Raw genomic sequence first — 26,990 nt, 5'->3', positions numbered from 1 at the left:
TCAGCTCAACAGTTGGGCTATAACAACTCTGACGGACGTACGAATTATACGGAACAATAGAAACCACGAAAAAATCGAACCGTACCGTAGCGTTTTTTTTTATTAACGTCGAGTTTCAGTTCGGCTAACAAGTGTCATTGAGTGGGGAGTGAAACTACAATTAAATGGACTAATACTTAACAATCCGGATAGTTGTATTCTAATTAATAGAACGTTTATATATAACACCTGTTATAAATATTTTAATTAAAGTTGATTTAAAAAAAAAAAACGACAACGGCTGAAAAATGTTTTATCGTAGCAGCTGTCTGGTGTTTCTGTTGGTCGCCGTAGTGGGCCTCACTCAAGCTCAGGTGAACCGAGATGAATTGTTCCCCCTGTCCATAATTCACATAAATGATTTTCACGCAAGGTAGGTTTTGACAATTTGTAGAATTTGAACAGTTACAGGGTGAGATGAAAAAACTGCAACCAACTTCAGACTGCTGTCATTTCTAAGACACTCGTCAGACAACTGTTAAAATTATTCCAGTGACAGCTCATTATATTGTTTCCTAGCGTACAAAAGCATTTTGGTGAGAGTTTTCCAGAAAAAAAGTTATTCGTGATAGAATTCAAGCGCGATAGTGTGATTTCTTTATATTTGGCTAGACAAACCACAAGTGGCTATCGTGAGAGCGAGCACTCCAGCATTTAAATGGGAATAAATATTTTGTGTCTCGTTACCGTGATACTGATAGCGTAGCCCGACGTCAAGGAAGTGGACGGAAGAAAACAGCAGCATCAGCAGAAATGGTTCGAAAAGTAAAGAAGCGACTTGATCGAAACCCGCGTCGCAGTGGCCGAAAAATGACTCATGAGCTGAACATATCGCAATATTCCAACAGAAAGAAAATAGACTCAAAAGAGCTAAAGAGTTGCTTCGCTTGGCCGAAAGTGGTGAACTGCCGAATTTGGGTTTCTCCGATGAGAAAACTTTCGTTGTCCAGCAGCCAAAGAGGTCAGCTGAAAATGTGAACCTTCGTTTGGCCACCAGAACTCAAGCGCCGGCCATGGTGATGGTGGCCGCCATTACAGCTGATGGTCGCTCTCCACTCGTATTAATCTACAGTTGCATCAGAATAAATGCCGAATATTAAAACGAAATTTTTCATTTCTGACTCTATCCGTTTACATAACATCATATGGTACCAACAAATGGAATATCCAAAAACTCCTTCCTCTATCCTCTACTCCATCAGTGACACCCATTCCAAATTTCAGAATTCTGGCTCATTTCGTTTGTTCAATACAAAGTATGATTTTTTGTACTTTTCGAACCCTTTAAGTTCGAATTTTAAAATACCCAGCCTTATAATACGCCTACGCACCAAGACTGACCCTCGTGCAAAATTTCAAGATTCTAGCTTCTATTCCCTCAGCCATATCATTTGATACAGCAAAAATATGCCTCATCGGAAAAACGGTTCTAGACGCTAGGTGTCTTTGGACCAAATCCGTTTCAGAAGTCGATCTAGCAATACCCGTCCGTCTGGAAGGTGTGCACGATAACTTTCGAAGGGAGCATTCGATTTGATCTAAATTTGGTACATCGTAATATTATTATCAAACTTAGATTGAGTGCGGAGATGGGCAATATCAGTTCACTCCTTTTGGTACTTCCCCCACAAAAGGTCTAAATTGTCAAAAAAATATTTTGCTGCAGAGAAAGTGCTAGGGTAATCCGATTTGGCCCTAACTTTGCAATTTCTAATATTTGCATCAGTGTTAGGGCGTGTGTTAAAATAGACAATATCGATTCACTCCAGGTCTGCGGTCAATTATATCGAAAATATTACATCACATTTTATAAGAGTTATGTTTATTCAAAATTTTGAACCTTTGTGAGGGAGGTACTTGCCTCACAAAGGTTCAAAATTTTGAATAAACGTAACTCTTATAAAATGTGATGTAATATTTTCGATATAATTGACCGCAGACCTTGGACATTCCAACAGGACTCAGCACGCGCCACCCAAGAATGGTTACAAAATGAGGTTCCTCGCTGGCCACCAAAAATACCGTAGAGCAACATTTGGGTAGCGTGTGACGGTTTCATTGGCCGTTTGAAGGCCATAATTCGTGCCAAAGGTGACCAGTTCGAACAAATCTTAACTTATTCTAAAATTTGATGCTATTTGCGACATTTTTTGTTTTCATTCAATAAAATGAAAAAAAAATATGGCGTTGGACTTTGTTGCAGTTTTTTTTTATGTCTCCCTGTATTTATTTTATTATACACGTAGGATGGATATTCTTTAACTCAACATTTTTCAAGTGGTTGTTCGAGAAATAAATGACCTATATTCAGTATCAAGCAAGATAAATTCTTTTAGAGAATGTTTTAAAAAATCTGTGCCTATTACTGCTGTGTAAGTGAGAGGTGGAATTTGGATAATGAAAATATTTGCACTAAAACATGTTTTGTATCAAAGTGTGAACTTGACGTGTGATTTAGTCTTTCTACAGAACGCAGCAAAAACGAGATGTTTTCAATAGAGCCTTTTTATAGACTTCTACCCTCCACCATTTAGAACGAATTTGGCAATTCTCAAAAACAATAAAATCCGTTAAAAGTTCTGTTAAAATTCTAAAAATACCGAATGTAGCTGTTATATTAGGATCTATACGACGACATGGACCTGCAAAGGTAACTTTTGTCATAAGCCATTACAATATTCAAATGCGAAACTTAAAAAAAATCGGTGAATAATGTCGCTAAAATTATCAAAATACCGAATATCTGGAGGTACCGTTATATGGGGGCTATACGAAGACGTGGGCCTACACCGACAATTTTCTGTCATAGGCTGTAGTATCCATTACTAACTTCAAATACCAAATTTGAAATAATTTCGGTAAATAATGTCGCAAAAATCATCAATACACCGAATATCGGGAGGTACCCTTATATGGGGGCTATACAAAAATGTAGACCTAAATGGCCCATTTTCTGTCTTAGGCTGAAGTATCCATTATGAACTTCAAATACCAAATTTGAAACAATTCCGTTGAATAATATCGCCAAAATCATCAAAATACCAAATGTCGAGGGGTACCCTTATATGGGGGCTATACGAAGACGTAGACCTGCACCGATAATTTTCTGTCATAGGCTATAGTATTAATTACGAACTTCAAATACTAAATTTGAAACAATTTCGGTAAATAATGTCGCAAAAATCATCAAAACACCGAATATCGAGGTGTACGAAGACGTGGACCTACACCGACAATTTTCCGTCATAGGCTGTAGTATCCATCACTAACTTCAAATACCAAATTTGAAACCATTCCGGTGAATAATGTCGCTAAAATCATCAAAATAGCGAATATCAGGAGGTACCGTTTAATGGGGGCTATACGAAGACGTGAAACTGCACAGACAATTTTCTGTCTTAGGCTGAAGTATTCATTACGAACTTCAAATACCAAATTTGAAACAATTCCAGTAAATAATGTCGCAAAAATTATCAAAATACCGAATATCGGGAGGTCCAGTTATATGGGGGCTATACGAAGACGTGAACCTGCACAGAAAATTTTCTGTCTTAGGCTGAAGTATCCATTACGAACTACAAATGCCAAATTTGAAACAATTCTGGTAAATAATGTCGCTTAAATCATCAAAATACCGAATATCGGGAGGTATCGTTATATGGACGTGGACCTACATGGAAGTGGACCATTTTCAATACCAAAAGTCCTGAACATATAATACACATTTGAGTAAAATTTTATCCACCTACTTCATTTCGTTCGGAAGCTAGATTGATTTCCACAGACGGATAGACGGACGGACATCGCTAAATCGACATAGAATTTTATGCTGATCAAGATTTGTGGAATCTAAAATGTATATTTCGAGGTGTTACAAACGGAATGACAAACTTAATATACCCTCCATACTATGGGGGGAGGGTATAATAAAGAGGCATAGGGCGAGGAATACATAAAACGCTTTTTTGACTTGCTTAAGTCATCTGCTAGCTTCTTCGAAAAAGGACTAAGGTGCGTAGGGCCAAAATCGAACTACGTCAACCTAAAAATTCTTTGTTCCTCCAGGAAGAAGCCAGCCGATTACTTTATCCACTCATAAAAGCGTTTTATGTATTCTCACCCTTAAGCTAATAAAAACGTCTATGTATTCTTAACTTAAAGGTGATGATACATAAAGGCTCTATCAGATGGGATATTTATTATATTTATGCTGCCAATTTTAATATATTTCTCATGTATGTCACTCCTGAAATGGAGTGTATGTCACTCCTAGCACAGTATATGTCTAACTTCAACATATGGACAATTTGACACAAAGTATGTAAAAAACCTTCCGTCTGATAGAGCCTCAAAGCGCGTTTAGAAACGAAATTTTTTACAGATAAATTGACATATCCGAATTTATTCAATCAGATTTAATATACAATGCAGAATCTACAGAAGCTTCAAGCGAAACTTGCACACTTATCAAACAATTTTCTTTCATGAAATATATGATTGTTGTCAAATTCGCTGCCAGAACAAACCTATATTTATACCCTACACCACAAGGTGGTCAGGGTATTATGTCATTGTGCATTTGTCTGTAACAGGCAAAAGGAAAAGAGATAGACCCATCACAGTTCCTTTTGATGATCTGCATAGAATCACATTCTGAGTCGATTTATGCGTGTCCGTCCGTCCATCTGTCCATGTATTTTTGTAAACAAAGTACAGTTCGAATTTATTGCCCTATCCAGATTTTGCACAAATCATTTGTTTGGCCCAAGGACGAACCATATTGAAATTGGAGATAATCGGTCAAAATTTGGATATAGCTCCAACATATATATATTCGTCCGATTTGCCTTTTATTGTGCACCGAACGTGTAATATCAGCCCGAACAGTATGGAATGTTGCACATACAACCAAATTAGGCCTGAAAATAAATATGCCAAATTTGATCGAAATCGGTTCAGATATAGCTATAGCTCCCATATATATATTGTTCATCTGATTTGTTAGTTTTGTCCTCCTCAGCCGTAATATAAACATGTCTGTAAAATTGTAGCCTCCTATCTCAATTTGTTCGAAACATAGCGTAATTACAACAGACAGACGGACATCGCCAAATCGCCATCGCCTTTTAAAACAAAACCTAGAAAGTGAAACTAAAAATCATGGTACAATTAACAAGGTACTCTCATGTAATCATACAATTACAATTTTTTTATTTGATGTCCCTTTATTGTCAAATTCATATTTTGTAATTCTTCCTTAAATATGGGCGTACAGCTGACAATGAATTTTCATTAATTTCCCACTAAATATTTTGTTATTTTCACGGGTTTTAGAGAGTATAAAAGTCAAGGGAGAACATAATCTAAAAATAAAATATTAGCTTGATAAGTCAAGTAAAGGTGCAAGTACATAAAAAGCTTGAAGTCATGGCTAGGCATGTTAATGTCAAATTATATTGGAAAACGACGGCAGGATTTTATTGCGGCTCTGTAGCCGTAATATACACTCTGTACAGGTCAGAAATTCATTTGCTAAATTTTATCGAGATCGGTTCAAATTTGGATATTGCTCCCGTATATAACTTCGTCCGATTTAACTTTTATTGTGCACCAATTTATTTGTCCAAATGGGATGGAATTTGGCACTTACGTCCGATTTGAGTCTAGAAGATAGTATGTCAAATTTAGTGAAGATCGGTTCAGATATAGCTATAGCTCCCATATATACTGTTCATCCGATTTGTTATATTTGTTACCCACAGCTCAGAAATATCTTTGCCAAATTTTATCAAGATCGGTTCCGATTTGGATATAGCTCCCATATATATCTTTATCCGATTTCAAATTAATTATGCACCAAATGGGCAATACAAGTCCAAATTTAAAAAATACAAATGCTTCGGCATAAAGTCGGCCCCGCCCGACTTTAAGATTTTCTTTACTGGTTTTTATTATTGTATAGGATACTAGAACAATCCGTAGAACAAAAGTTATATGTTTTTATTTATTTAACAAAATAATGACATTAATTCTAAAACTCACCAAATTTCTATGCAAAAGATAAACTCGAACAGCTCACATTTGTACGGCAACCCTGTTTCGAACTGCATCCAATTTCACGCGATTGTTGGAAAATGTATTTGGGGAAGTCCCTGAAACTAATTTATCACAAATTTGTGTTGTATAATTTACTGACGTAAATATCAAAAAAAAAAAAAAAAATGGGAAGACAACGAGGACAAACCGCTGTTGAAGTGAGAAGTAAATAAACATTACAAAAATATCGCTAAGCGAGATATCTGAGATTGTTAATAGAAGCTAATTTTCAGGTCAGTACATCATAAAACCGTCCAAAACAGATGGATGTGATGAAAATAAGTAAAAAATGGCAAATAATAATATATTTATCTTGAGTGATGGGAAGTATATTTTACGGCAGATCAAAAAAGATCCATTTTTGAGTGCACCGAAGCTAGCGAAAATTGCGGAAAAGGACTTGGGAAAAGTGTGTTACCCTCAAACAATAAGGCTGGAAATACACAAAGCGCATATTTGGCTTGCTTCTTCGTAGATGAACAAAGGAGTTTTAGGTTGACCTAGTTCGATTTTGGCCCTAGGCTCCTTTGTTCAATTCCGAAAAAGCGAGCCGATGACTTAAGCCAGCCTAATAAGCGCTTTATGTATTCCCAGCTTAAGAAATATACCGCATAAGTCGAATTACAATGGAAGAAGAACTTGACACAAAACCTCTAATCAGCAAGCGAAATCACGAAGTAAGATTGCGATTTGCCAAGGAGCACATATCAAAAGATTTTTCTTTGTGGCAGAATGTTCTGTTCACGGACGAGAGCAAATTCAACCATAGACAAATTAGGTATAGACTAAAAAGTTGTCTCATCTGTTATCTCTGGAAAAAAGTGCTTCAATAGATGTCGTTCATGCTGTGAGAGAGGTTCAGTAGGCTCACTCAATTCTCTCAAAATACAAAATATTAAATATTTTTATGATTCTTTATTATTTATCAATTAAAAACGAAACATCGACTTTGTTTACTTTTAAATTATCCAAATATGTCGTGAAACATAAAAATATAGAACTTAAATAGCAGAAAAATGAATAAATCGTTTTCGGAGTCGAGTGACTTCAATAGTGACATCTGCCGGAAGGGAAAATTTTAAAACTTTTTAGTCTATACCTTTATTTGACTATGATTCAACCTTTTTGATTCAGATGGCAGACTTTATGTATGGAGAAATACTGGCCAAAAATATGAAGCCTACAGTGAAGCACCGTGATGGGTCAGTGATGATGTGGGGTTCATTTTCAGCCTATGGACCTGGTGTATCCGATTTTATTGAGGTTATTATGGATCAGACTATGTACCTTTTAATAATTTGAAAGAAAATTACCCACTCTGTAAGGAAAAGCCAAACCCCATAGATAATTTATGGAGCTATTTCGATCGAAAAAATTCGCCAGCATACCATATCTTGCAAAAAAACATGAGACGTTGATGAAATGAGGGAATTTTCTCAGAAAAATATTAGCCTATCACATGTTGTGGATTTCAACGAGTTGTCATTAACAATTCCAAAATAAACCCACATTTCGTTGAGGGGATTTACATGCACGCGAAAGAAATATAAATAATAGTACTTCAAATGCTTTAAAACGATGATCGCATCGATGAACTGATAAACACAAAAATGACATTGAATTGCTCACAAGCTATTCTAAAATAAAAAAAACAAATAAAACAAGAAAAATTGAGCCAAACCCTTTACTTGAAAAATTAAAAAAAAATCTTAACACTTAAAAAGGCTATAAGTTCGGCCGGGCCGAACTTTTAATACCCTCCACCATTTGGCACAAATTTGGCAATTTCCAAAAAAAAAAAAAAAAAAAAAAAAATAGAATAAAATCCGTTAAAAATTCTGTTAAAATCTTAAAAATACCGAATGCCTATACGACGACGTGGACCTGCATAGGCAACTTTTGTCATAAGTTATTACAATATTTAAATGCGAAATTAAAAAAAATCTGTTTAAAATTTAGCTAAAATCATCAAAATACCGAATATAGGGGGTACTGTTATATGGGGGCTATACGAAGACGTGGACCTGCACTGACAATTTTCTGGCATGGGATGAAGTATTTATTACGAACTTCACATACGAAATTTGAAACAATTCCGGTAAACAATGTCACTAAAATCATTAAAATATCAAATATCGGGGGGTACGGTATATGGGGGCTATATGAAGACGTGGACCTACATGGCTCATTTTTTGACATAAGATGTAGTATCCATTACGAACTTCAAATGCCAAATTCGAAACAATTCCGGTGAATAATGTCGCCATAGTATGGTGGAGGGTAGAAAAATACCGTTTGAAGTATGGCGGAGGGAATAAAAATGTGTCATAAATTCATGCAATAGTTTAAAGAAATTATTAAATTTGGTCTCAAACCCCGTTTTTTCTTTGAGATTACCTTTTAAAACAAAACCTAGAAAATGAAACTACAAATCATGGTACAATTACCGAGGTACTCTCATGCAATCATGCTATTACAATTTTTTGTTATTTGATGCCCCTTTGTTGTCAAATTAATATTTTGTAGCTCTTCCTTAAATATGGGCGTACAGCTGACAAGGAATTTTCATTAATTTCCGACCAAATATTTTGTTATATTCACGGGTTTTAGAGAGTATAAAAGTCAAGAAAGAACATAATCTAATGTAATGTATTAATGTAAAATTATAATGGAAAACGACGGCAGGATTTTAGTGCGGCTCTGTAATCCCTTTATGAATGCCACAAAATATGCCTTACTTACAACCATGGTAGAAGAATATAGGTAGACGCATTGACACAGCTGCTTGAGCAATGAACTGTCAAACCAATTTTGGAATTGAAAATTTTGAATGAAAAATTATTTAAATTTGTAAAAACTGTTGAAAAACGCGAATTATAATAGCCTACGAATGACGTAGTATAAGAAAACATATAAAAATCTACATATATTTGAAAAAACTTTTAAATTGTTTTGACATATCAATGTTCCCAAGCCTTGATGCATCTACCTGTATTCTTCTGCCATGCTTACAACCCATGACTTGACAAGTGTGAAGACAATAGTTATGTTCCAGTACTTTTTTAGTAGTAAAACTAGCAGAAGAGAGAACAGTTCGAAATGTCATTCTCAATTAGGTGTGCTCAAAAAATAAAGGAACGGAAAATTAGCAGAAATGCGATAAAATGTCAAAATTCAAAATTCCAAGAGTAAACAGTCCAAATCGGACTGGTGAAACCTTATGCTATGTTCTCATTGCACTTTCAATTACGTTGTTCGCTCTCAGAATTAGGTACACGAATTAACCGGTTCATACGGCACGATTCAGAATTCATAGTAAAATAATTCCTTTTTTCAAAACTTTTGTTTGTGGATTTTAATGGGAATTTATATGAAAATATATCAAATTCTCCCTAATATGAATAGAAGAAATTATTGTTTTTCTCCCAAATATTTAATATATCATTAATTTTACAATTTTCATTCATGTTTTCAACCTTTTGTGTAGATGTTGACGTTTTGAACATATTTTTGTATTTTCCTATTTTTAAATTCAGCTGGAGAGACACTTGTCAAACATTTTTTTCTGCCGATATAAACATTTTGAAAATATTGCCTCTTCTGTTTCCAGTTTTCTGTGGAAATTTCAACTCGTGGACAAAATGCGTACCTCGGATGAGAGAGAAAACAAAATTTACTTTCGTTTGAATGTACATACGCCATTCAACATTGTAGTTTTCATTCATAATTTTCAGTCTTCCCTAATTTTTTTAAAATTTCATTAAATTTTTCTATTTTGAATTTTTAAATGTCATAATTTATTTTTTCGATAAATGCTCTCATTTGTTAGGGATGACACACATTTCATCTTAGTTCTGAGAGTGATTTGAATGGAACAAAGAACAAAAATCTTTGTTCGCTCAGCAAATTTTGTGTGAGGAATTAAGTAGATGTTTCTTAATTAATGGACGAACAAGGAATAGAGAGCGAACCAAGTGCCATGAGAACTTAGCATTACTGAAACGGACGCCAAAATTTAAAAAAAAATAGTATTGAAGACGATACGTTAAAATTAATAATCTATAATAATAATTAATAATCTGATTCATCATTCAGCCAGTCCTTTTCACTACTGGAATCATCCAAAAGTGTTCCATATTTTCCCTTTTTTTTTTGCACTACAAATATTAGTTTTTCCTTTAGTTTTTAAGTTGCTCATTTCTTTATTTTTGTTATGACGCGGGAACATTGAAATGTATCAATACATTTTTCAACCTTGTTAGCCCTGCCAATTAAATGTCAAATTCACAATTTGCATATTTCTGCTCGGCCAAATTCATGTAGCTAAAACAAGCAGAAATGTGCACCACTCAGCGCCATTTTTTTCTCGAGAGAGCTGCAAGTTTTGCTAGTTTTTGCAGTACGGGAACGCGTTGTAGCAGAATTAGTACTAATTTGTAGGTTCTGGAACACAACTAATATCTCGCATCGTTTGCTACAGTACTGGTAAAAAATGGATATCTCATATTTTCACTCGAATTGGCTTTAATGTCATTACAGGAAATTGTCAGCGTAAGTTTTCGTTTCAGTTCAAAATCCATATAGCAGATATTTTGAAGATTTTGACAACATTTTTCATCTGGTAATTCTGGGGTTTCGATCCTTAAAGAATGAAATACTAAAACGTCACTTGCCGCTGGCAAAGGTTTAAAATCTCTATTTTTATATGTTTAAGAAAAGATAAATAAACTTGGTTTTCTTGAGATATGGAACATATAACTCTTTTGTATATAACTGTGCCAAAGAACGCCGAGAATAAACCAGTAAAGAAAGTCCTAAAGACGGGCGGGGCCGATTTTATGATACCCTACACCACTTTTCTAATTTAGTTGAGCTCCACATAACAATTAAAAGTTTTTATGGGAGAATTCAATCATACACGCTATGATTCAATCATGCACCCTATGATTATAATTATAATTTAAAGTTCAAAGGACTAAATATGCCGAAGTATTTGTATCTTTTAAATTCGGACTTGTATTGCCATTTGGTGCAAAATTAATTAGAAATCGGATAAAAATATATATGGGGCTATATCCAAATCTGAACCGATCTCGATAAAATTTGGCAAAGACATTTCTGAGCTGTTTTTGATATATTTCCCTGAATATCGTTGTTACAGAGTGCATATTACGGCTGTGGGTAACAAATACAACAAATCGGACGAACAATATATATAGGAGCTATAGCTATATCTGAACCGATCTTCACCAAATTTTGCATACTACCTTCTAGACTCAATTCGGTCGTATGTGCCAAATTCCATCCCATTTGGGCAAATATTAGACGTTTGGTGCACAAAAAAGGGTAAATCGGACGAAGTTATATATGGGAGCTATATCCAAATCTGAACCGATCTCGATAAAATTTAGCAAAGGTATTTCTGAGCTGCATTTGATATATTTCCCCAAATATTGTTGTTACAGAGTGCATATTACGGCTGCGGAGGACAAAAATAACAAATGGGATGAACAATATATATATGGGAGCTATAGCTATATCTGAACCGATTTCCATCAAATGCTTATTTTTAGGCCTAATTTAGTTGCATGTGCAAAATTCCATACTATTCGGGCTGATATTACACGTTTGGTGCACAATAAAAGGCAAATCGGACGAAGATATATATGGGAGCTATATCTAAATTTTGACCGATTATCTCCAATTTCAATAGGGTTCGTCCTTGGGCCAAACAAATGTTGTTTGGAAAATTTCATCTCAATCTTATCAGAAAATGCTATAAATTTTACGATTGGCGCCTCATGTTGGATCCGTTCTGTCATTTTTGTAGTAAACACGTGCGAAATACACGTAAATAAACAATGTTACGCTGCACTACTCCAGAATGCAGAATATTGGTGACTATTTATTTGACCAATAATCCGTGACTTACCGCAACGTGAATTTCGTCACAGATTTCCTGAATATCCGTTCAGACCCCGGAATATCCGTTCTGAAGAGAATATTGTTGCTGTGGCCGAGTAAGCCATGGAAGCGCCGTCAACATCGACCAGACGATGTGCCACGCAAATGGGTATCAGTCGACGATCTTTACAGTGAATTTTGGTACAAAATTTGAAGATGTTTCCGTACAAAGTTCAGATGCTGCTGCTGAAGAAGATAATTTTTCATCAAAATATAATCATGAGTGCTGAGACCCATTTCCATCTTAGCGGGTAGGTAAATAACCAACTTTAGGCTTCTGGGACACTGAAAATTCGCGTGTTACCCACAAAGAGCCATTACACCCACTCAAAGTCACTGTATCGTGTGCTGTTTTCGCTGGAGGAGTCATCGGAACTTTTTTTCAAAGACGTCACGGGCCAAACGTCAGTTACTGTGAATGGTGAGCGCTACAAAGCAATTATCAACGACTTCTTTTTGCCGCAACTTGATGGATTGGGATTGGAAAACATGTGATTCCAGCAGGACGGTGCGGTAATTCGCAATGTGACAAGTTGCTATTTCTGGGAAAATATAAAAATGCCCAACATTTGTTGCAAAGATTAGGAAACCCTAGAAAAAAACCTAATCAGACCCAAACTAGCAAAAAATGTTAAATAAATGTTACGACAATTACAAATTACTTTCGAGTCGAGATAACGTCTCAATTCCAGAAATCTAGCAGCTGACAAGGGTTCCACAATGGCACACAGTGCACGTGCCACAATCGATATGCTGAAGGATGTATTTCCCGGGCGCATAATCTCGCGTTTTGGCGATTTGCACTGGCCAGCAAGACCGCTCCAGACATCTTTTTGTGGGACTTTTAGAGGTTGCGGGCTTATGTCAATAAACCTTATTGACAGCTCCTAAAGACAATATGCGTCAAGAATGTGAGGACCTATCGCCGGAATTTTAGGCTAAAGTAATGGAAAATTAAATTACAGCAAAAAAAAAACATCGGCAGTTAATTTTTTGTGACACCTTGTATTTTCTTGGCCGAATTAAGAATCTAATCTTATTTGCTAATCGGAAATGGAAACCCTTTTTTATATAAGGTGAAAATACCAAAAGGTGGAAATACATAAAGCGCATATTTGGTTGACTTAAGTCATACACTGGCTTCTTCGTAGATAAACAAAGGAGTTTTGAGGTTGACTTAGTTCGATTTTGGCCCTAGGCTCCTTTGTTCATTTCCAAAGAAGCCAGCCGATGATTTAAGCCAGTCAGATAAGCGCTTTATGTATTCCCACCTTAAAACGCTTTTTCACTTTGCATTATTATATTTATTATAACGTAAATTCTCCCCATATTATCCTTTCCGCTACATAATCGTTGGCTATTTTTGGGTTCTCCTTGGGTTGGATATATACACATAAAAAACACCAGCTGTGCTGAATTTAGATCCTCCCAATGGGTTAATTTTCAATACAGTATTAACAAGTAAAAAAACATCAAGTTCGGCCGGGCCAAACTTTTAATACCCCCCACCTTAGGGTAAAAGAAACATTAGAAGAAATGTGGCAAAAACCATTAAAATGCCGAATATCGGGAGGTACCGTTATATTGAGGCTACACCAAAACGTGGACCTATAATTACAATGTTTCGCTACACAAACTAGGACCCACAAATACCAATTTTTAGACAAATCAGTGAAAAAATGTTGCAAAAACCATCAAAATACCGAATATCGGGATGTACCGTTTTATGGGGGCTATATCAAATCATGGACCCATGCATGCAATGTTTCGCCACCGGAGCTGGAACACATTATGACCCACAAATACCAATTTTCAGACAAATCCGTGAAAAAAGGTTGCAAAAATCATCAAATTACCGAATATCGGGAGGTACCGTTATATGGGGGCTATACCAAATCATGGACCCATACATGCAATGTTTCGCCACCGGAGCTGGAAACCATTATGACCCACAAATACCAATTTTTAGACAAATCACTCAAAAAATGTGGCAAAAAAAAACTAAAATACCGAATATCGGGAGGTACCTTTATATGGGGGCTATACCACAACGTGGACCTATACATGCAATGTTTTGCCACACACTCAGGGACCCGTTATGACCTACAAATACCAATTTCCAGACAAATCCGTGAAAAAAATGTGGCATAAATCATCAAAATACCGAATATCGGGAGGTACCGTTATATGGGGACTATACCAGAACGTGGACCGATATATCTCATTTTCAATACCAACCATCCTAGACACAATGCAAATAGCTCTGCTAAATTTTGGCGCTCTACGTCAAATAATGTGGGCTGTATCGTGATTTCAACAGACAGACAGACAGACGGACATCGTTAAATCGACTTAGAATTTTATGCTGATTATGAATATATATACTTTATGGGGCCTAAGACGAATATTTAAGGATGTTACAAACGGAATGACAAAGTAAATATACCCTCCTTTCCAAGGTGGAGGGTATAAAAATGCTAAAAACAGTAAACACTTGTACGCACTGTAACACAACCATAATGAACTGAGTGGTACTTTTCGAAAAAGACGATACTGTCACAGCTGTCTTTGTTTATTTCTTATCGCTTCCAATTTCATATACAAAACTGAAGAGGTCCTCCAGTGTATTGTGCATTCACTCATTTAAACATACATATATATATCAACTATTTTGATTATTTATGATTTGCATCGTAAAAATGAGTTCGGTTCGATTTCAAAAATAACAATCATAATTGATATGTTATGATAAAGAAAAATAACACCGAGGTTAATCGCAAATCACATGTCAGCTTTCATTTTCACACGTGTTAAAAAAATTGGCTAACTCATTATAAATCAAAGCTATTTATGATTCTCATAGAGATTATCGAAATCAATGACATTGTTTTCTAAATTTGACAAGACATTTGAATGAAGCAATGGAGTATTGGTGAAATTTTTAGTGTGACGTCTTATAACACTTATTGAGATAATTATTTTGCAGACCATTTGAGGATGCAAATTATACAAAGGAGTGTAGGGCCAAAATCGAACTATGTCAACCTAAGACTCCTTTGTTCAAAGACATAGAAGTATAAAGATGGGACAAGACAGAGTCAAGATATGGCAACCCTGTGAAAAATACCTCTGTTGTTATGATATCGTAAGAACATAGTTACCAATGTTAAGTAATTTAAACCGCTTAGGCAGTATGCAATTATTTGGGAAGGTATATGGAATAGAATTTTGGAAACCAATATTTTGGGTTATCCAAACTTTTATTTGCCATTCTTTCCTATAATTGTGTTTTTTATATTAACATGCCTGTGTCATGAGCTGTTATTCAAGGTAGTATAGCCACAAACCATTTGCTCAGAATGCATTTTGTCTAGTCTTTACCATTTTAGGTCTTTGCTTTGTTCCTCTATAGAGAGAAGAGGCCGATGACTTAAGCCAGTCAGAGAAGCGTTTTATGCATTCTCACCTGCAAGCAGCAGTCTTGGGATGTTGTTCCACAGTAGCTTCCACTCATGGCTCAATAAAAATGATTGCTCAAACTCAACTAGAAAAATGCAACTCTGTGCTGGAGTCTTATGGTGTCAACTAGACTTTTAAATATTCAACAGTTGGCTTTGTTTATTTTCAAATTTTTTCCTATTTTTTTATTCAAAACAATACACACACATACACAAAATGTGAATATGTTTTGAAAGAATAGGAGGATACATACATTAAAGAATACAGGTAGATGCATCAACGCTTGGGAACGTTGATATGTCAAACATTTTTTTTTACTTTTTCTCTAAAATAAGTAGATTTTTATAAGTTTTCTTATATCACGCCAATTGCAGGTTGATATTTACAAATTTCAATCACTTTTCATTCAAAACTTTAAATTCTAAAATTGATTTGAAGTTCATTGTCCCAGCAGCTGTGTCGATACGACTACCTTAATTCTTCTACCATGGGAGGATATAAATGCCGCTCAGCTGATGGTTGTTTACGTATACATGCATAATCAAAGTGGAATGAACAAGTTAAAAAGCAGTAAATTCGGCCGGGCCGAACTTTGAATACCCTCTACCATTTGGAACGAATTTGGAAGCTTTCAAAAAATAAAATCTTTAACAATTCTGGTAAAATTTTAAAGATATCGAATATAGCCGTTATATTGGAGTCTATACGACGTGGACCGACATAGGCCTTGTTTGTTATGAGCCATTACCATATTCAAATTCAAAACTTGAAATAAACGGTGAATAATGTAGCTAAAATCATCAAAATATCGTATATAGGAAGGTGCCGTTATATCGGAGCTGTGCGAAGACCTGGACCTGGCATAGACAATTTTCTGTCACAGGCTATTGCATCCATCACGAACGTCAAATGCGACATCTCAAAAAATTTCGCTGGGTATTGTACCTACCGAATATAGGGAGGTACTGATAGATGGGGCCTATACGAAGACCTGTACCTGCATAGACAATTTTCTGTCAAAGACTGTAGTTCCCATTTCGAACTCTAAATACGTAAATTGCAACAATTCCGTTAAATAATGACGCTAAAATCATCAAAATACCGAATATCGGGAGGTACCGTTATATGGGGGCTATACGAAGACGTGGGCCTTTACAGACAAATTTCTGTCTTGGGCTGTAGTATCCATTACGAATCTCAAATACCAAATTTGAAACAATTCCGGTGAATAATGTCGCAAAAATCATCAAAATACCGAATATCGGGAGGAACCGTTGTATGGGGGCTATACGAAGACGTGGACCTCCGCAGATAATTTTCTGTCATAGGCTGTAGTATCCATTTCGAACTTCAAATACCAAATTTGAAACAATTCCGGTGAATAATGTCGCTAAAATCATCAAAATACCGAATATCGGGAGGTACCGTTATATGGGGGCTATACGAAGACGTGGACCTGCATAGACAATTTTCTGTCTTGGCCTGTAGTATCCATTTCGATATATGGGGCAATAGGAAAACGTGGACCTATATGGCCCATTTACGATCTTAAAAATAAACACGTGTGCAAAATGGTAGCCTTCTATCTCAATTCGTTCAAAAGATAGCGTGATTACAACAGACAAAGGGACAGACAGACGCACATGGCTAAATCGACTTAGAATTTTACGCTGATCAAGAATACATATACTTTCTTGGGTCTGACATGAGTATTTCGAGGAGTTACCATAGTATGGTGGAGGGTAAAAAAAGACTTCGATGTCAACAATTCATGCCTCAAAGGCTAAACAAACACAAATCATAAAAGTATGTTCATTTTCTTTAAAAATGAACAATAAATGAATTCAAGGCATTTTTCATTATATGTATCAATGAGAAGGATTTTGATCATATACTACCATTACTGAATATATCTTAACCCACTTAATTTTGAAAGAACAAAATTCACATCATTATTTTATAAGATCCTCAATTAATATACTCTTGCTACAATTTCGTAACAGCACAATGTTGCGTAGTTGTGACGAACTCAACCTATTCTGTTGTTTTGAGCAGAGATATTTTAAATCGGAAAATATTTGTTCACAAAAATATGTTGGTCCTGATGAAGGAAAGGCATTTATAAGAAACCTCTTTAATATGAGGATATTCCGATGTCTTTATATTTTTCCAAAATTTAGTGGGTTCCACTTCTACGGGACATTCCATTTCACTACGAAGAATGATTTATTCTGACGGTATGAGCAGAGATATTTTAAATCGGAAAATATTTGTTCACAAAAATATGTTGTTCCGAAGAAGGAAAGGCATTTATAAGAAATCTCTTTAATGTGAAGATATTCCGATGTCTTTATGTTTTTCCAAAATTTATTGGGTTCCACTTCTACGGGACATTCCATTTCACTACGAAGAATGATTAATTCTGACTGTATGACAAATTCACATTGCGTGATATCACATTTGAATGGATTTTTGTAGATGTTCTGTAATGGTTTTATAGGTTCAAAATCTTGAAACCTTTGTTCCATGTTATGCAAAATGTCTTCTATCATTAAAACATACTCGCATATTTTAAAGTTGTCATCATCTTTCATATAAATTATTTCGATTTTGGGAAAATTAGAGAAATTACTGGACTTCAACTCCTCTGCTAAAAGAAAAATTTGTATTTTAAATTCCACAACAGTTTCCCATAATAGACATATATTCTTTCCTTTGTCCTGAAGTTCAACATTAAAATTATTCAATATGGTTGAAATATCTGTTAAGAATGCCAGATGCAATAAAATCTCTTGATCTTTCATAAGTAGGCATTCTTCAACACTTTCCAATTATAAAAATTCTTGCACATATGTCCTGTGATCAAATAAACGATTAAGACACCGTCCGCGACTAAGCCATCTCACTCACTGTGAAAAGTTTCAGATCCGTATATGTGGCACCCTTTTGTTTTAAGAAACTAACGAATTTTCTATGATTTAATGAGTTATAACCTCCACGGATTTTATTTATAATTTTTTCGGCTAGCTTCATTGAGGGGTGTTCCGATATAAATTTGATAGCAAGTGCGAATTGGTGAATTAGGCAATGAAAAGTATTAAAGTCATAATTATTTTTTAAAAGTTGTCCAATGATCTACCACACATGACTTTTGCTCCGTCTGTACAAACTCCGGCTAATTTAACAGAGTTTACAAGAGACAAAAGTTTTTCATCAACAATAAAAATTTAGTAGGTTCCACTTCTACGGGACATTCCATTTCACTACGAATAATGATTAATTCTGACTGTACGACAAATTCACATTGCGTGATATCACATTTGAATGGATTTTTGTATATGTCCAGTAATGGTTTTATAGGTTCAAAATCTTGAAACCTTTGTTCCATGTTATGCAAAATGTCTTCTATCATTAAAACATGCTCTCATATTTTAAAGTTCGTCTTTCATAAAAATTATTTCGATTTTGGGAAAATTTGAGAAATTACTGGACTTCAACTCTTCTGCCATAAGAATTTTTTTTTTTAAATTCCACAACAGTTTTCCATAAATGACATATATTCTTTGCTTTGCCTTGAAGTTCAACATTAAAATTATTCAATATGGTTGAAATATCTGTTAAGAATGCCAGATGCAATAAAAACTCCTGATCTTTCATAAGTAGACATGCTTCGACACTTTCCAATTATAAAAATTCTTGCACACATGTCCTGTATTCAAATAAATGGTTAAGACACTGTCCGCGCCTAAGCCATCTCACTTCTGTGAAAAGTTTCAGATCCGTATGAGAACGAAGAAACTAACGAATTTCCTACGATTTAATGAGTTATGACCTCCACGGATTTAATTTATAAATTTTTCGGCTAGCTTCATTGAGGGGTGTTCCGATATAAATTTGATAGCCAGTGCGAATTGGTAAATTAAGCAATGAAAAGTATTAAAGTCATAATTATTTTTTAAAAGTTGTCCAATGAACTACCACACATGACTTTTGCTCCGTCTGTAGAAACTCCAGCTAATTTAACAGAGTTTACAAGAGACAAAAGTTTTTCAGCAGCAATATCATAAACTGTCTTCTCTTTTACATTGCGCATGCATAGGCTCTATGGTAAATATTTTTTCGAATATGTTATATTCGGCATCTACGCATCTAATACAAATAGCTAGCTGACAAACGTCATTTATGTCTGTGCTCTCATCTAGCGCAAAAGAAAAACATTTACAGCTAATCTTTAAATTATAGCCGCTGGAATTAATTACCCTATTTATACGCGATTCCGGGCAAGAGTATGTCGAGATAAGGGCAGAGATTCAGCAAAACTAATACCATGCTTAATTTCAACCATGTTTTTATAAATAATATTCTTTATGTATGGACCATTCGAAAAAGGCCAATATCTGGACTTATTATCTTAGAAACGTTTTTCTTTAATGCCTTATCGTCCTGACTCTTTTCATCCATCCATACGCTTAACTTATTTAAAAAAATATCGTTCAGGACCAGTCAGTTGGTCGCCTAGATCGTGCTTTTGAGCGAATTGAATATTACAACAATTTGTTTTAACATTTAATGGTGCCATCAACTGGGACAATGCGACTACCTAGTAGATCTGCCTTGGACGAGCCGGCTTCAAGGCAACATTGACGCCGAAATACCTTTGGCAAAATTTAACCATAAAGAAGAAGCCAGCCAATGACTTAAGCCAGGCAAAAAAATGCGTTTTATGTATTCTCACCTAAACTTACCGAAAAATGTCGTTAATTACCGAAATTACATGAATTCTAATTTTAACGATTTTGATCGGCAACTCAAAAAATAATTGAAAGAACGGAGAACATGAAACAACGTCAATTGTCTTTATCCATAACAATTCCACGAATAACCTAATCTCAAGAGAAATTTTTCGTTTCAATATGTCAATATGATTGCGATTATCGCATCGTATCTCAACATTTTTTAGGGTTTGACTGATAAGAATCGGATTTATAACTCAAAGATAAGCGAAATACGCTCACATTGGGTGTTGTATTTCAAAATGAAAACAAATTGCCCGACAGACGTATCTAATCTACAAACCATTCATTAACAATATATTAACGTTCTAAGCTAATGCCCACTGACAAGTGATCAAATACCCAGCAAAAAGTTCCCCTAATTTCATGCGATATTCATCTACTCCACAGGTTTGAACCCACCGATGGCACGGGTGGAAATTGTGATGCCGATGAGGTTTGTATCGGTGGTTATGCTCGTACCGTGTACACTGTTAAAAAGTTGCTGGAAGAACAAAAGGATAAAAATGCTGTGTATTTTAATGCCGGTGACAGCTTCCAGGGCACGTTGTGGTACAATGTTGGGCGCTGGAATGTTACAAGTCAATTTTTGAATATGTTGCCAGCTGATGCAATGGTAAGAGCTCCCCAAAATTTGTGATATTTATGTAAGTTGCAAAATGTACTTTCTTTTAGACACTGGGCAATCATGAATTCGATCATGGCGTTGAGGGTGTTGTGCCTTTCATTGAATCACTAAACAGCCCCATGTTGGTCGCCAACATGGATGCCACCAATGAACCAACCATGCAGGGTATTTATAAAAACTCCACCATTATTGTGAGGAACAATCGCAAAATCGGTGTTATTGGTGTGATCCTGGAGACGACCTATGTAAGTTGAAATCATTACACGAGATATTGCCTAATAAATTACGGCGTTCTACTTTTTCAGGATCTTGCAAACACCGGCAAATTAATATTCCGCAATGAAAGTGACACCATTGTTGAGGAGGCCCAAAAACTGAAGGCTGAAGGTGCCAACATCATTATTGTCATTTCCCATTGTGGCTATGATGTGGACCAACTGATTGCCGCCAATGCTGGCTCAGAAGTTGATGTCATCGTTGGTTCGCATTCGCATACTTTCCTTTATACCGGTGATAATCCACCGGGTCCCGATAAACCAAGAGGTGATTATCCTACACAAATTACCCATGCATCGGGACATCGTGTCTTGATTGTCCAGGCCGGAGCATATGCCAAATATGTTGGTAATCTGACAGTTTTCTTTGACGATGATGGCAATATTGTGGACTTTGAAGGAGCACCGCTTTATATGGGAGCTGATGTACCACAAGGTAAGGAAAACAAGAATCATTTATTTAAATTTCTTACAGCGACTTTGTAAGGTTCACACAAATGTCCAGAATTTTGACGTGTATACTGAGCGGAGTCTTGTAAGATTACACAATGTTTGGGGTCACGCCTCACTTTTAAGGTACAGCTACATAAAAAGCTTCATTAATGGCTAAGGCTGGAAATACATAAAGTGCATATTTGGCTGGCTTCTTCGTAAATGAACAAAGGAGTTTTAGGTTGACCTAGTTCGATTTTGGCCCTAGGCTCCTTTGTTCATTTTCGAAGAAGCTAGCCGATGACTTAAGCCACCCAAATAAGCGCTTTATGTATTCCCAGCTTAAGTCAAAAAGAGTGGGAAATGTGTTGTTGAATAGCATCTATTGTATGATCGCGCAGGCAGCTTTTAACCAATACCTTCTGTTTTTAATAATGAGAACAAAATCCAATCTCCCTCTTCGATTGTCAATTCTATTCTCTATCCGGCTCGACCCAAGCAATGTAAAGTGAGAAAGGAATACAACAGCTTCGTTTGGGTGTAGATTCAATTCTGATTTTTATTTAAAAAAATGTCGGGTGAGATGGAAAAAAACTGCAACCAACTTCAGACTGTTGTCATTTCTAAGCCACTCGTCCGACATCTGTTAAAATTATTCCAGTGACAGCTCATTATATTGTTTACAAGCGTACAAAAGCATTTTGGTGAGAATTTTCCAGAAAAACAGTTATTCGTGATGGAATTCAAGGGTGATAGTGTGATTTCTTTATGTTTGGCTGGAAAACCACAAGGGGCTATCGTTAGAGCACTCCAGCATTTAAATGTGAATAAATCTTTTGTGTCTCGTACCATCGCTCGTTACCGTGATACTGGCGTAGCGTAGCCCGTCGTCAAGCGACGTGGACGAAAGAAAACAGCAACATCAGCAGAAATGGTTCGGAAAAGTAAAGAAGCGGCTTGATCAAAACCCGCGTCGCAGTGGCCGAAAAATGGCTCGTGGGCTGAACATATCGCAATATTCCATTCGGCAAATATTGCAAAATGAGCTCGGGGAAAAGCCATTGAAATTCCAAAAAGTGCAAGAACTTACACCGCAACAAAAAATAGAAAATAGATTCTAAAGAGTTGCTTCGCTTGACCGAAAGTGGTAAACTGCCGAATTTAGTTTTCTCCAATGAGAAAGCATTCGTTGTCCAGCAGTTTTTAAACAAAACAAAATGATCGTGTTTACTTGCCAAAAAGGTCAGCTGAAAATGTTCAAGCGCCAGTTATGGTGATGGTATGGACCGCCATAACATCCGATGGTCGCTCTCCGCTCGTAATAAAAGCCTAATATTGTCGCGAAAATATTCTGGAGGGTGTATTAAAGCCTTGGGGACGCAAACATTTTGGCCACAGACCAACAGGTCTCAGCACCATCACAATCAGAACGCGCCACCCAAGAATGGTTACAAAATGAGGTTCCTGCCGAATTTGGTTTTCTCCGATGAGAAAACAATCGTTGTCCAACAGTTTGTAAACAAACAAAATGATCGTGTTTACTTGGTTGGCCACCAGAACTCAAGCGCCGGCCATTGTGATGGTGTGGGCCGCCATAACAGCCGATGGTCGTTCTCCGCTCGTATTAATCGACCGTGGCATCAGAATAAATGAAGAATATAATCGCGAAAATATTCTGTATTAAAGCCATGGGCATGCAAACCTTGGACATTCCAACAGGACTCAGCAGCATCGCACTCAGCACGATGGCCACCCAAGAATGGTAACAAAATGAGATTCCCCGCTTCATTTCCAGCGCACAATGGTCACCAAAATATCCGGATACCCATCCGTTGGACCATTGTGTCTGGAGTATTTGGAAAGCAAGGTTGGCACTAAAAATTGCCAAAGTGTCGATCACTTCAAGCAAACGCTTCGCCGGGAATGGACTGAAATACCGCAGATCAAAATTTGGACAGCGTGTAACGGTTTCAAAGGCCGTTTGAAGATCATAACCGTAAAAAATACAGCAGAGTAACATTCGGCAGCGTCATTGGCCATTTGAAGGCCATAATTCGTACCAAGGGTGACCAATTCGAACAAACTTAAACTTATTCTAAAATTTGATGCTATTTCCGAAATTTTTTGCTTTTTATTTTTTCTTGCCGAACTTTGACTACCCTCCACCATTTGGAACGAATTTGGCAATTCTCAAAAACAATTAGATCTGTTAAAAATCCTGTTAAAATCTTAAAAATGCCGAATGTACCTGTTATACTAGGGACGACGTGGACCTGCATAGGTAACATTTGTCATTAACCATTACAATATTCAAATGCGAAACTTAAAAAATCTGTAACATTGTATCTAAAATCATCAAAATACCGAATATCGGGAGGTACTGTTATATGGGGGCTATACGAAGACGTGGGCCGGTACAGACAATTTTTTGTCTTAGGCTGTAGTATCCATTTCGAACTTCAAATACCAAATTTGAATCAATTCCGGTGAATAATGTCGCTAAGATCATCAAGATATCGAATTTGGGGAGGTACCATATATGGGGGCTATAACAAAACGTTGACATATGTATGGCCCATTTTCAATACCAAAAGTCCTGCAGACATAGCATACATTTGAGTTAAATTTTATCAATCTACTTCAATTCTTTCGGAAGCGAGAGTGATTTCCACAGACGGACGGACATCGCTAAATCGACATAGAATTTTATGCTGATCATGAATATATACTTTGTGGGGTCTAAATTTTATATTTCGAGGTGTTACAAACGGAATGACAAACTTAATATACCCCCCATACTATGATGGAGGGTATACAAATTTTTAAATTATGGCTTTGACTTTGTTGCATTTTTTTTTATCTCACCCTGTATGTTCCTTAAGTTCTACTGAAAGTAATCTATCTTAACCTAATCGCAGCCACATAATTATACTTATCTATTCTAATATTGTATGGAGAACATTACAGGACTGCTTGTCATTTCATTCAAGTTGTCTGGTACATCTACTGAGCCCATCGATATCTGTGAGTGTGGGTCATAACCTTTATTATCTCAAACATTATGGTATACGTCAGCGCACAAGATCACCGAATTATTCACATGTGATATTTTATCGCGACTGACAAAAATATGTAATTTTAGAATATTTATTGTTTATTGCCAGATTTTCCCACCGCCTCAACCGCACTCAAAAATATGTACAAAGTATTTTGTACGCCTTCCTCATTGCAGGACTTCTTGTCATTTTATTCAAGTGGTCTGGTAACTCTACAGACCCAATCGATATATGTGCTTGTGGGTCATAAACTTTATTATCTCACACATTATGGTATGCGTCAGCGCACAAGATCACCGAATTATTCACACGAGATATTTAATCGCGGCTGGCAAAAATATGTAATTTTAGAATATTTATTGTTTATTGCTAGATTTTCCAAGCGCCTCGACCGCACTCAAAAGTATGTACAAAGTATTTTGTACACCTTCCTCTCAGAGTATTTTTCTTTGATAATGTCCGTCCATATTGGGCGCCATATTATGTCGTTTTTGTCAAGCCTTTCATACATTCAAAGAATACAAACTTCTATCTTAAGGTGCAGATACATAGAAGAATATTTTTACCGACTAGAGTCATTGCCCGACAAAGGAATTTTAGGTTTAATTTCGGCCAATAATTTGTAATTATTTGATTAAGTGGTTTGAATGGAAGAAAGGTTGGAGCTGCACATGACTGGTAGTGCCTGCTGAAATTGGGCGCCATATTTTACAATTTCTATCAGTATTTTTGTGCATCCGAGCATCCAGCTTTCGTTTTGGGCGCCATATTTAATAATTTTTATCAGAATTTTCGTGGATTTATTTTTACTGACTAGAGTCATTGCCTGACAGAGGAATTTTAGGTTTAATTTCGGCTAATAATTTATTTAATTTATAATAAATTTATTAAGTGATTTGAATGGAAGAAAGGTTGAAGCTGAATATGACTGGCATTACCTTTTGAGATTGGGCGCCATATTTTATAATTTCTATCAGAATTTTTGTGGATCCGAGCATCCGGCTTTTGTTTTGGGCGTAATATTTTTCACATACTTCAGGATTCAATTCCTCTTCTGCACTGCATTTTATTTATAATATGGAAAGAGTATGTGAAGGAACTGTGAGCTAGCATCTATTGGCAAAATTGAACCAAGAAGTTAAATCAATTCTTCAAAATCGTTTTACCTAGGAGCAAATAAAAATCGATAATATCATGCACATTATTTGATAAGTTCTTCCGACAAAACTTCCTAATAATAAGCTTCTTTTACTGCATTACAGATCCAGAAGTTGTTGAAGCCATGAAACCCTGGCAAGAGGTCATTGATGCCCAAGGCAAAGTTGTTGTGGGTGAAACGGTGGTGGATCTTCTGAAAAGTCCCTGCAGTTATCAAGAATGTAATTTGGGTAACTTTTTCACAGATGCCATGGTGCATGCGGTAAGTCATGTTGAAGAATACTTTATCATAGACCTTTCTACTAAACATTTTAATCGTTTTCAGTTCCTCAATTTAGCACCATATGAGAAACCAGATTGGACAACTGTACCCATTGGTCTGGTCAATACTGGAGCCTTGAGAGTTCCTCTGTACAAAGGAAGTAAGGCTTGCAAATAATTTCAAGTTTCCACGATATTATTATTACAATTTCTTTTTTTTAACTCCTTGCCAGACCTCACCTATTCCCACATTGTGACGATGTCACCGTTTGAGAATGTTTTAACCGCCTTCGATTTGCCCGCTGATAAATTGCGGGAAGCTCTGGAATTTGGTGTTAGTAAAATTGACTATGAAAATAATGTAACAAGTTCCAGTATTTTCCTACAAGTGTCTGGTCTGAAGATTACCTATGATTTTAAGAAACCGGTAAATCAACGTGTTGTGAATTTGAAGGTGCGCTGTAGTTCTTGTTCGGTGCCAAGATACGAAACCTTTGATGAAAAGGCGACATATCGTATTGTGGCGCCCAATTTCTTGCAGGATGGTGGTGATGGTTTCCACATGTTCCGTGATTATGGCACTAATGTCCAGTAAGTTGTCGGAATTTGACAATTGAATGTTTTCTCTTTTAAATGTTAACATATATCGTTTTTCTTTATAGGCCCTACGTTACCGATTTGGATGCTTTGTTGGCCTACACTGAGACTGTCTCGCCCATTTACAGTGGCATTGAGGGTCGTATTAAAGTTGTGTGAAGACATAGAAGCCGACCTTAGCCAATTATATTTTAATAAATAAAATAAAGTCACAGTATTAAATTTTTAAAAA

At 36.1% G+C, this 26,990-nt stretch overlaps 1 protein-coding gene across 1 annotated transcript; it reads left to right on the top strand.

Annotated features, from left to right (window-relative positions):
- Positions 1-26,990, top strand: LOC101888192 (apyrase). The gene is made up of 8 exons (XM_005184239.4): positions 1-412; positions 20,742-20,967; positions 21,027-21,224; positions 21,285-21,690; positions 26,005-26,162; positions 26,226-26,322; positions 26,395-26,752; positions 26,824-26,990. The coding sequence occupies exons 1-8, from the start codon at positions 288-290 to the stop codon at positions 26,915-26,917; spliced, it is 1,662 nt and encodes a 553-aa protein (XP_005184296.2). The 5' UTR covers positions 1-287; the 3' UTR covers positions 26,918-26,990.

Source organism: Musca domestica, unplaced genomic scaffold, assembly GCF_030504385.1.
Source record: "Musca domestica strain aabys unplaced genomic scaffold, Musca_domestica.polishedcontigs.V.1.1 13, whole genome shotgun sequence".
In the NCBI taxonomy this organism is placed as follows: Eukaryota; Metazoa; Arthropoda; class Insecta; order Diptera; family Muscidae; genus Musca; species Musca domestica.
Note: the sequence above shows the minus strand (reverse complement) of the source record. Positions and strands in the feature narration are given on the sequence as shown.

Excerpts from the sequence above, each read along its gene's own strand:
- LOC101888192 (XM_005184239.4), top strand. The coding sequence starts at position 288 with ATGTTTTATCGTAGCAGCTGTCTGGTGTTTCTGTTGGTCGCCGTAGTG. Across the intron at positions 413-20,741 it reads ATAAATGATTTTCACGCAAG|GTTTGAACCCACCGATGGCA; the intron begins GTAGGTTTTGAC and ends TCTACTCCACAG. Across the intron at positions 21,691-26,004 it reads GGGAGCTGATGTACCACAAG|ATCCAGAAGTTGTTGAAGCC; the intron begins GTAAGGAAAACA and ends ACTGCATTACAG.